Source organism: Balaenoptera acutorostrata, chromosome 18 (assembly GCF_949987535.1).
Source record: "Balaenoptera acutorostrata chromosome 18, mBalAcu1.1, whole genome shotgun sequence".
Taxonomy (NCBI): Eukaryota; Metazoa; Chordata; class Mammalia; order Artiodactyla; family Balaenopteridae; genus Balaenoptera; species Balaenoptera acutorostrata.
This window is the reverse complement of record NC_080081.1, coordinates 27,458,426-27,470,041: the sequence shown is the minus strand read 5'-3', so window position 1 is coordinate 27,470,041 and position 11,616 is coordinate 27,458,426. Positions and strand designations below refer to the sequence as shown.

Sequence of the window (11,616 nt, the reverse complement as noted above, 5' to 3'; positions counted from 1 at the left end):
GACATCCCTTAGCTCACTAATGATTCTGAATAAGAGTTTTAGGAAGGTCCTAGAGACGGATCTCTGTGCCTTGTCCTAGGTTGGGTGAGTAATACGAGGAAGTGTTGGGAAACAGGGTGACCTGTCCTCAGGTGTTCTAGGAATGCGTCCCCGCTCTCCTCGACATCTGTGTTTGTGCGCTGTGACTGTGCCTGCGCGAAACCCGTCCAAACGGAAAGACCAATCAAGGACGGTGATATTTTTTCCCCTGATCCTTTTGCCACCGCCCACTCCGGACAGGCTGACAACCTAGATTGCTCCCTGGGACTTGCCTGACTTTTCCACCTCCTCCCACCCAGCTAAACCGCCCCCCCCCCCCAACTCGCGACGCGGATGGGACGGCGGAGGACCCAGCGAGCATGCGCGACCATCCCGAGCATGCTCAGTAGCGCGCGCGGCGCCCCGGAGCTTCGGCCCAGAGCTGCGGCCGACGCGGAGGTTTCGGCGGCTTCTGCGGCCGTGACGGGAAGTGAGGTGGTCCGGCTGGGCGACCGCGGCGGCAGAAACAGAGGCGGAAGGGTCGCTGCGGCGACGACGTCGTCGACCCGGGTGACCGAGGGGGCTGAGCGCCGAGGGCACTCGCCCGCTCGGAAGCCGGATCCCGAGCCGGGCAGGATGGATCATCACCAGCCGGGGACTGGCCGCTACCAGGTGGTGAGTTTCTGGCCCCAGCCCGGGCCTCCTGCGCCGCCGAGGACCCCGGGATTGCCCCCCGCCGTGGCCCCCAGAGTCCCTTTCCTCGGGTTATTCGCGGAGTGGACGTGCTGGCTAATTTATTTTTTGCCTCTTCTGGCAGGACCTTGCTTCCTTCACACCTCTCGGATGGAGCCTGCCTGTGGCTCCTTTGAGACCTTTTTTTTCCAGACCCCAGTCTCCTTCGAGGTCCCCATCCCTCCGCTGTTAGACACCCCTACCCCTCCCTTTAAAACTTGTATCTGTTTTATGTCTCACTTTCTCGATCATTTCGTTCTGCCCTGACCCAGTCACTTCAGAGATATTCCTGTGGATTGTGTACTGGAAATGAGTTCACATACCTGCTGGGAAAGGTGGTCGCCGTCACAGATGGAGTGGGTGGGGAGGAGGCAGGTGTAAGCCCTACGTAGGGTGGGAAGTGGATTTGGTAAAAAAAAAAATGTGGGCTTAAAAATCGTGCAGCTGTAGAGAATAGTCGTGGGGATGAACTTGTTTCTCAATTCTAGTTAACCTTGTCATTTTGTCCTTTTCTGTTTTGTTAGAATTAAAAGTGATTGCATTCTGTTTTCTATTACTTTTTTTTTTTTTTTGGTAGGAGGGGAAACAGGAAGTTTTACTAAAAAAATGCTAATCTTGTTTGAAAATTTTTCTTTAAATACAAGGTTTTCCAGCTTAACCGTATAAACCTTTGTATGTTGTAATGAGTGAAAAGTGCCCCTCTATGTTTTCCGTGTCAAATTTTCAAATATTTTTTTTCTCTGATTTTAATTCTGGTGGTGTCATTGGAGATTCCTACGTAAACCTTATTTAAAAAATGGACTCAGCAGTAGTTGACTGTTTCGTTGCAGCTAGGTAGCATGTTATTCTGTAAACTTTGAGGTGGAAATTTAGTTAAACCTATTTACTGAGGGAGAGGAGAAAAACGTTAATATGGAGCACCGATGATGCAATTAATAGTACTGTTTGTGAAATTTACAAATATAGATATGTTCGTGCAGATTTCATGTTTCAGATCTATTTGCACAGGAGAGACTTAGTTGTGAAGTAAAGAATTTCTATTAAGTGTATCTTGACAAATGCAAAGGCTACTGAAAGATGAAATCCCAGTGTATGTAATTTTGCATTTTTTTTTAAGATAAAAGCTCAGGAGGCTTCCACTTCATCTGGTTTACATCCGGTAAAATCTCCAAATGATGTACATTCTGAATTCTGTGAAAATTTATCAGTATTTTTGGAATGATTTGGAAAATGTTGCTGCCAGTTTGGGAAGGCATTTTTGAAGTTGTTAGCGTATACACATTTGGTGGTTTTTTTTTTTTAAGGCATTCCTATTTTTGCAGATGTTAGTAAAAATAAAATGCAATAGGTAAATATTGAATACCTATTGCATTTACCAGTGGGATTTCTTTTCTCTAATCTGTTTTCTTTCCTGTTGCTATTTGTTTCCCTTAATGGTGTTAACTGATTCGAATTCTTTCTCTTTGGGGGTTTTGCTTATCAGAATCCACCATGTTCATGTATACAAATCACTGCTCAAAACATTTTTAATTGATGTATTTGTGCCTTAAAGTAATTTATTATAGTGTCACATTTGCTTTCAGTAGTTATGATGATTACTTTTAAGAATTCCTAACACCAAAATGTTGGAAATTGCTGTCAGCGTTAAGATATGTTCTTTTTCTCTACAACTCCTTTCAAAATAAGTGGACAGTATCATTTTTTTTTCTTTTTTTAATAAATTTATTTATTTATTTTTGGCTGTGTTGGGTCTTTGTTCCTGCATGCAGACTTTCTCTAGTTGCGGCGAATGGGGCTCTTTGTTGCGGTGCGCGGGCTTCTCATTGCAGTGGCTTCTCTTGTTGCAGAGCGCGGGCTCTAGGCGCGTGGGCTTCAGTAGTTGTGGCTCACCGGCTCTAAAGCGCGGGCTCAGTAGCTGTGGCGCACGGGCTTAGTTGCTTCGCAGCATGTGGGATCTTCCCGGACCAGGGCTCGAACCCTTGTCCCCTGCATTGGCAGGCGGATTCTTAACCACTGCGCCACCAGGGAAGTCCCGACAGTATCATATTTTATTGCCTTCCCCCCCCCACCCCAAACTGGAGATGTGTCCCACAGAGACTTTGGATGGGTGGAGGCATTCCTTCAGAGCAGAGGGCAAAAATCTGTCCTTCTAAAGATACTTCTTGCTTAAAGTAGGTAGGACATCAATTTGTTTTCCTTGTAAGGTGAAGTGTTTGAAAATCTTAATACAGTTTACATTCAGATTTTGATTCCAATTCCTGTGTAATTACATGCTAATTTCATCTGTCTAGAATAACTCTTGGTTTTGTTGAGAATGGCCTGATCAGTAACTTTACCTAGGTATATGCCCCCCCCCCACACCCCAAACTACTGGAGATGTGTCCTACATAGACTTTGAATGGGTGGAGGCATTCCTTCAGAGCAGAGGACAAAAGGAAAAAAAAGGCATCTGAGTTGGTTTGCAGTAAGCTAGGGACCAATCTACAGCTTACAGCTCTGGCTTGTATAATGAACACAACTGCTGTGTGGCTGACTTTAGCTCAGTTTTGGTTTTTTTTAAAAACTCTGGAATGGTTAATAACAATGGAGCAATAAACAGGTTCAGTTGTTGAATGTTTAGAGCTGACTAAGTAGGAGATAGGAAAACATGCTTGGCGGTGAAATGGTATACGATATTAATTTTCCACTTATTCATAGAGTTATTTTTAGCTAAATTTTAGCTTTCCGTATTGGTAAGTTAACGGTGATGCCTAGGACCATCAGAATGACTTACTACCATTAACCAATTCACAAGCTTTATGTGGAAACTACTTTTTCTGTGATCTCGCCTCCATTGTTAAAAGTGTCCAAATTTTGTTAAGTGATAACAATGTACAGAGCTACAAATACAAAAAGCCTTGACTTGTTACCCTTCTAATTTCAGAAAAAGCCAGGTAGTTCCATTGTGTTATGGGAAATTCAATTTTGTCTGGTGGGAAATTCAATTTTGTCTGGTAGGAAATGGGCAGGGTTGCCAAACTATGAAGTAGGTGACTTGGCTTGGAGCTGTTATGCCACATTCTAACTTTGATGTTCTCCATTTTAAAGGATTTGTGTGTGTGAACCACCAAGCTGACTACTAAGCTTTCAGAGGTATTCTGTGTATAAGTGAAATTGGCACTGTGGATTGTAGCAGTAGTTTCCCAAACTGTATCGTTCAGAATGATGATAATAGATGGTCTTAGAAGATTTATAATATATATTAGCATATAAAGATGTACATTTGCATATTTAAACCATGAGAGCTTCTGCCGTAAAGACAGTGATTTGGATTTGTTTAACCTAGCTCTTCCTAAACCTTGACCACAGATTTTTAGAGAAAACTTTGATTATATTAACATTTCCAAAATGTTAGTTTTCTATAAAAATAATGAACTATCCATACTGTGATGATATAGATACTTTGCTGTTATATATGAATTAGAGTTGCCCTTGATAAATCAGCTGGGAAGGAGGTTGACTATTAATAGTTAACAAAAACCGTCACATCTTTTAAAGTTATCTGGGCTTATATTTAGGTTGTGCTGATGACAATTTGTGAGCCCTTGGCTTAGTTACCTAGCATCTTGAAGCCTCAGTTTCCTCATATTAGTACCTACCTCATTAGGATTATTATGAGAATTATATAATGTAGTATAAGTAAAAAATATAGTGTAGAGACTGGTACATGATAAATATTATGAATAATGTAAGGTAAATAAACTATAAAATAGTGTATATATTTCAGTTTTTGCTGGTGACTGTGTTTTTTGTCTCTTGTTTTATTTAGCAACGTGAATATCAACTAGTTCTTTGTTGTCCCATGTCAAGAGCAGTGAAAAGTCTTAAGATCTGATTTTACCGTGTTTACAAGCTGATAGTCTGTTAATGTTTCATGGTTGCTGGCAGAAAAACAGGAGACTCCCAGGTCAGAAACAAATGACGTTATTACTCACAGCCCTGCAGACTCATGAACGTCAGCATATTTGTGCTGGTTTTCCTTGTAACCAGGTCCCATGAGGGTGATGGGTCTAGATGGAAGCACAGAGTGGATCACAGCTAAGGAACTCAGGACCCAGGGTCTAGCCCTTTTTTTTTTTTTTTTTTTTTTTTTAGCAAGCTGCAAACATTGTAGCAAAGAACAAACAAGCTAGTTCACCTCTCCCTGAGAGGCAGTTAAGTGCTGTGGTAACCTTGACCTTCTTTCACACTCAGCAAGAATGTGCAGGGACACTCAGGCCCCTAGCAGGCTGCCTTACCCGAGAGAGTACATTTTATGGATGAGATAATATATGGTGATTTTTAGGTGCAGTCGTTGACTTTTGTTTTCCATTTTAAAGAAGTATTTCAGTCTTTTACTTTAGGTTGCTCTCTAGTTTTGCCTTCCTCTTTTGGCCCAGCTAGATTCCTTTGATCATCACTTGTTTGTTTCCTTTGAACTTATCAATATCCTTTATCTGGTTTACATTCTTACCACACCCCTTTTACATCATCAGGGTCCAGTTGCTTAATCTAATAGGTACTTTTCAGTTCTCTTCTTGCTTAAGTTCCTTTATGTTGACATTGTGAACTTTCTCCTTGAAACTCCTTCCTCATTCCTGAAATGAAGGAGCTTTCTGCTCTTTACTCCCCTGACTTTTCCTTCTCTGCATGAACTCACTTTGTACTTACTCCTCAAATGTTGATACTTTCTATGGCATGGACTATTGTAATAGCTTGCTTAGTGCTTTCTTCCTTCATCTGACCATCCTTCTGCGTATTGTTTGCGCTGCATAAAATGTATTTGTAGAATATAAATTTGATTTTCATTTCTTTGCTTAAAAATCTTCAGTGGCCTCTTACTGAATATCCCCCCACCCCTTTAACATTAAAACTTTTGGGGAATTCACTGGTGGTCCAGTGGTTAGGACTGCACTTCCACCACAGGGAGCACGGGTTCGATCCCTGGTCTGGGAATTAAGATCCCACAAGCCGCACAACGTAGCCAAAAACAAAACAAAACAAAAAACTTTCAAATATATACAAAAGTTGAAAGAATTGCACAGTTAACTTCCATATACCATATACCAGTTGTAGGGTCTACAATTCCCAACATTTTGTTGCATCTGTGTTATCATATATCTGTCAATCCATCTTATTTTTTGAGCTTTCAGAATAAGTTGCAGATATCAGTGTACCTCACTGCAAACCACATGCTTATCATTAGCCTAGAGTTCAATATTTCTTTATGGTTTTTTTCCTTTAGGATGAAATTGACATATAGTGAAATGCACAAATCTTCCATGGCCAATTAGATGAGTTTTGACAAGTACATACATCTGTGTAACCCAAACCACTTTTGAAATATAGTGCAGGGATCAACAAACTACATTCTAACTCTTGTTTTGTAAATAAAGTCTTATGGTAGCACAGCCATGCCATTCATTTACAGTGGCAGAATTGGGTATTTGAGGCAGAGCCCAGAAAGCCTGAAATATTTGCTATTCTGCCCTTTACAGAGAAAGTTTCCTGACCACTGGGATAGAACGTTACTGTCACCCTAGAAAGTTCTCTCATGACCCTTCCCTGTTCATTCCTACCCACCAGGTGATCGTTATACTGTTTTGTTTTTGTTTTTCACTTCAAATGAGCTTTGCCTATTCTAGAATCATACAGCATATAGTCTGCAAAGCTTCTTTCACTCTGCAAGAAGTTTAGGAGATTGATCCTGTTATTGTGTGTATCAGTAGTGCATCCCTTTTTATTGTTGAATAGTATTTCATTGTATAAATTGTACAAATATAGGACAGTTTGTTTATCCATTGCTCTGTTGATAGACATTTGGGTTGTTTCCGGTTTTTGGCTATTACGGACAAAGTGGTTAGGAATATTCTTGTGCACATCTTTTTGTGGGCGTACGTTTTCATTTCTCTTTGGTGGAATTACTGGGTAATAGGGTAGGCGTATGCTTAATTGTATGAGAAACCACCAGACTTTTTTCCAAGTCTGTGTACCATTTCCAAGTGTACCATTTTACACTTAGACCAACAATGTATGGAAGCTTTGGCTGCCTCACCACCTTGCCAAAAGTTTGGTGTTTCAGACTTTTTAATTTTAGCCATTCTGGTGGGCTTATTGGATTTTTTTTTTAAATAAATTTATTTATTTTTGGCTGTGTTGGGTCTTTGTTGCTGCGCGCGGGCTTTCTCTAGTTGTGGCGAGCGGAGACTACTCTTCGTTGTGGTGCGCGGGCCTCTCATTGCGGTGGCTTCTTTTGTTGCAGAGCACGGGCTCTAGGTGCACGGGCTTCAGTAGTTGTGGCACACGGGCTCAGTAGTTGTGGCTCACAGGCTTAGTTGCTCCGTGGCATGTGGGATCTTCCCGGACCAGGGCTTGAACCCGTGTCCCCTGCATTGGCAGGCAGATTCTTAACCACTGGGCCACCAGGGAAGCCCAGGCTTATTGGATTTTGAAGTATAAATTTCTGTTCTTAACATACAAGTTCCTTGAATGGACCTTTCCATACCTATACAGTGCCACATCTTAGCAATCCCGCCCCCCTCCTCCCCGCCCCCCTGCCCGCCTTAATTTTTATGCACTGATGGAGTTCAGCAGGACATACTTATTATTACCTTCACCCATAATGTCTTCTCTTACTTACTTCCCTGACTTTACATGTGTTTATTTCTCATCTAAAGTTCTGTACCACACCCCTGTGGTTTGTTTGCCTTATGAAATCCTGTTCCTAGATGTAAAAACTCCTACGAAATTATAATTGGAAGAGGGAGGCAGGATGAGTTTCTTGCATCTGTCATCTCTACATCACGGCAGAGGAAAAGTTGAGAATCACAGTATTAGAGAACTTGTTATACTGAATTGTGTTTTTGTGTATCTTTGTGTACCTTCTAGACTGCTGCTTTTCCTCAGAGGTGCTTCAGGGTTCTGTGAATGTCTGATTTTTATTTCATCTTTAATATAGATTTTAAACTTTTAAAATACTGTAACTGAGGAAATTCACTCTCAGATGTGTTTAAAACCAAGTTTCCATAGCTTGAAGATTAGTATTATGTTAATTTGTGTTGCCAGGGTAATTTGGTTTTGAATGGACCCCACGTGGAAGTTTCTCTGGCTGTTTCTGTGCATGTAGCAATAGTAACTGAGAGTGTGTCATTAGTTTGATTGAGTACAGTTCATTTAAAAAAAAATATACAAACGAGTAAGCTACTTTAGAACACCTGAACGGTGCTGAGTCAGATGCTAGCCATCACTTAGGCATATTTGAGCAGTACATGATCCAATAATGGTGTAGTATTTGTGCAGTAACAAGTAAATGCATTGGAATTATATCCTGAAAATAACATATTATAGATAGTTTATGTGTGTATCTTGTGTTTTGAGTGTCTCGTCAGATTTATACTTAAGATAAGGTATGGGAGCAGTTTTTAGATATCATTATTGATTAATTGTGAAACTGAGGTCCTATAACTCATTTATTCAGTATTAATTTATAAAGTATCTCTGTCAGTCAAATTCTGTTTTAGGTGCTGGTGAACAAGACAGTTAAGTTCTCGTCTCATGGCTCATACTTTGGTGGAGGGGAGGCAGATAAATAAGTGAGCATAATTTCAGATAGTAATAGATCGTTTAAAGAAGGTAAAGCAGGGGCTTCCCTGGTGGCGCAGTGGTTGAGAGTCCGCCTGCCAATGCAGGGGACACGGGTTCAAGCCCTGGTCTGGGAGGATCCCACATGCCACGGAGCAACTGGGCCCATGAGCCACAATTACTGAGCCTGCGCGTCTGGAGCCTGTGCTCCGCAACAAGAGAGGCCGCGATAGTGAGAGGCCCGCGCACCGCGATGAAGACTGGCCCCCGCGTGCCACAACTAGAGAAAGCCCTCGCACAGAAACGAAGACCCAACACAGCCATAAATAAATAAAATTAAAAAAAAAAAAGAAGGTAAAGCAGGATGATGGTATAAATAATATATTTTATCAATAATAAAATAGCAATAATAGAATAATAATGTCTTCTTGCATTATGTCAGGAATATGCTGAGAACTCTGCTATGTGCTTTACACACATGAGCATATTTATTCCTTAGAACAATTCTGTGAAGTAGATAATGTTATGATCTTCATTTTGCAGATGAAAAAAATGAGACATAAAGAGGTTAAATATATACAGGCATGTGTGTGGATCTAGGTGTGATGGATCTGGTATTCAAATCTTGGTGTTTTAGTTTTATATTGCTTTCTAACAAACTACTCACACAAGCATTTTATTATGTTTCAAGATTCCTTGGTTTGGCTCTGATCAGCAGAGCGGTTCTTCTGTTCCATGTGATGTTAGCTGGGGCTCCAACCATTTGGGGGCTTGATTGGGTTGGAACCTCCAAGATGACTCATTCCCTTCTCTAGCAGTTGCTGATGACTGTTGACTGGAAGCTCAGCTGGCACTGTTGAATGTTGATCATTTCAGTTCTCCTCTGTGTGTCCTCTTCATGTGCCCTCTCAGTGTGACCTTGGCCTTTCACATCACAGAAGGAAGAGGAAGCTGCCATTCCTCTTAAGGCTTCAGCTTAGAACTGCAGAATGTCATTTCTGCTGCATTCTGTTGGTTAAAGCAGCCATAAATCCAGCCCGGGTTCATAAGGAGGGGAAATAAACTCCCTTTCCCAATGAAGGAGAGGCAGTGCACATACATGGAGGCAAACGATTGATGGTGGCCTCTTTGGAGATGGTATGCCACACCGGTGGGTTTGACTCCTCAGTGGAGTGGAATCAGGATTATTAGGGAACTCTGTCCACTCTGCAGGTGTGACACTCAGGCCAAGACTTGATGGAAATGTTCTAGCTGATGAGTATTTCAGGTGTGATAAGGGCCTGTGGAGCAAATGAGCTTGTTGGTTTAAGAAATAAGAGGGGCTTCCCTGGTGGCGCAGTGGTTGAGAATCTGCCTGCCAATGCAGGGGACACGGGTTCGAGCCCTGGTCTGGGAAGATCCCACATGCCGCGGAGCAACTAGGCCCGTGAGCCACAATTACTGAGCCTGCGCGTCTGGAGCCTGTGCTCCGCAACAAGAGAGGCCGCGGCAGTGAGAGGCCCGCGCACCGCGATGAAGAGTGGCCCCCGCTCGCCGCAACTGGAGAAAGCCCTCGCACAGAAACGAAGATCCAACACAGCCATAAATAAATAAATAAACAAATAAATATTTAAAAAAAAAAAAAAGAAATAAGAGAACTGTGTGCCTAGAGCAAGGTGAAGGGGGATGGCTCAGTGGAATGGGACAAAACAAAGAAATCAATTTTACGCTAGATTTGATAGAAGAATGGAACTCTCGTTTGTAAGTTTTGTTGAAAGCAGTCAAGTCCGGTTACATACCTTGCAAGGTGCATTGCCAGGTGAAAACGTGGGGTCCTGGCCTTGGGTAGGAAAGCCAGTCTCCACTTCCGACGGGCCTGCTGTCTTAGCCCACAGCACCCCCAAGGGATTGCAGCCTCCGTGCCAGGACTTGCTAGATACTGCTTTGCTCGTGAATGTATCATGGTGATGCCATCCTGGGATGGGGATAGCTACCACCTTGCCGTACTCCTAGTCATGAGGTGGTGAGTTGAGCTGAGCCAGGGCGTTCAGCTGACTGAGAATCTTTCCTGGGGAGGCAGACTGCCTGTGAGCTGAGGCACCAAGTCCCTGGCACATGCTCTTTTGTCCCATTGGAGTTCACTTATAAAACTTGGATTCAAAGATAAAATTATTAAGAATTTAAAGGTGACCATAGAGCATTAAACCTCAAGCATGAGGCCCTCCTGCAGCAAGGTTCCGTGTGACTGCACTGGTCATGTGTTCGTGAAGAGGGCCCTGAAAGGAATCTCACTATGACGGTGGTAGTGGTGGTGGTGATGATCTAGACCAGGGGTCAGCAAACTTTCTGGTAAAGGAGCAGATAGTAAATATTTTAGGCTTTCCAGGTCATGTGGTCTGTGTCACAGCTGTGTGCCAGATCTGCTGCTTTAGTGCAAAAGTATCCATACTTAATATGTAAACAAGTTAACATGGCTGTGTTCTAATAAAACTTCATTTACAGAAACAGATGGTGGGCTGGATTTGGCCTGCTAGCTGTAATTTGCCCACCCCTGGTATAGATGAAAGAGGAATGCACCTCATAAAGGCCTTAAGTTTGGGCCTGTTGCAGGATGCTTCTGACAAATTTTTGTTTCACTCAGTCTTGAAATAAACCCTTAGGAACGTGGTAAAGGTTGTTTTGCATCACTTACTTTTTGTACCTGGTAATCAGGCAGGCACTTGGTCTATCACTAGAATTGGTGTGGAGACCCCAGTTAGAGTATAAAATTTCCGATGAGAACAGCAAAGACAAGTTTCTCATGTCTGATGGAATCTTCATTCTGTTGGAGTGGTCATCTCATTGAGGCCATTTAAAATCACGATACCCCCTTCACAGTACTCCCTAACCCCATTTCCTGCTTCATTTTTTTCCATAGTACTTATCACCACCTGATATTTTCAAGTATTTTACGTGTTTAATTCCTACCTCCTTCTTTCCCCTGAGTGTAAGCTTCATTAGGACAGGTATGTTTTGTTCACTGCTATATGTTCCAGTATCTGGCATATGGTAGGCACTTAGGAAGTATTTGATAAGAATGACTGAATGAGTGGTGCTAGCTCAAGAGCAATTCCATAGACTCAAAACCTTGCTTATGTTATTTTATTCTCTTATTTTTATAAGAATTCTTTTTTTTTTTTTGCTACTGAGACTTGGGCTCTCTCAGATTGTGTGTGTGTGTGTGTGTGTGTGTGTGTGTGTGTGTTTGCGTGCGTGTTTTGCATTACCTTACAGCTTAATGTATGTTGC

The 11,616-nt window shown here is 42.2% G+C and overlaps 1 protein-coding gene across 2 annotated transcripts in view; it reads left to right on the top strand.

The window, feature by feature from the left end:
• The first annotated feature begins 357 nt into the window (after positions 1-357).
• NDFIP2 (Nedd4 family interacting protein 2) overlaps positions 358-11,616 on the top strand; it is a 61,738-nt gene continuing 50,479 nt past the window's right edge. For both annotated transcript variants that reach the window (XM_007186246.3, XM_007186247.3), the window contains exon 1: positions 358-693. In XM_007186246.3, coding sequence (XP_007186308.2) covers positions 373-693 — 321 coding nt within the window. In that variant the 5' untranslated portion in view covers positions 358-372. The remainder of the gene's footprint in view (positions 694-11,616) is intronic.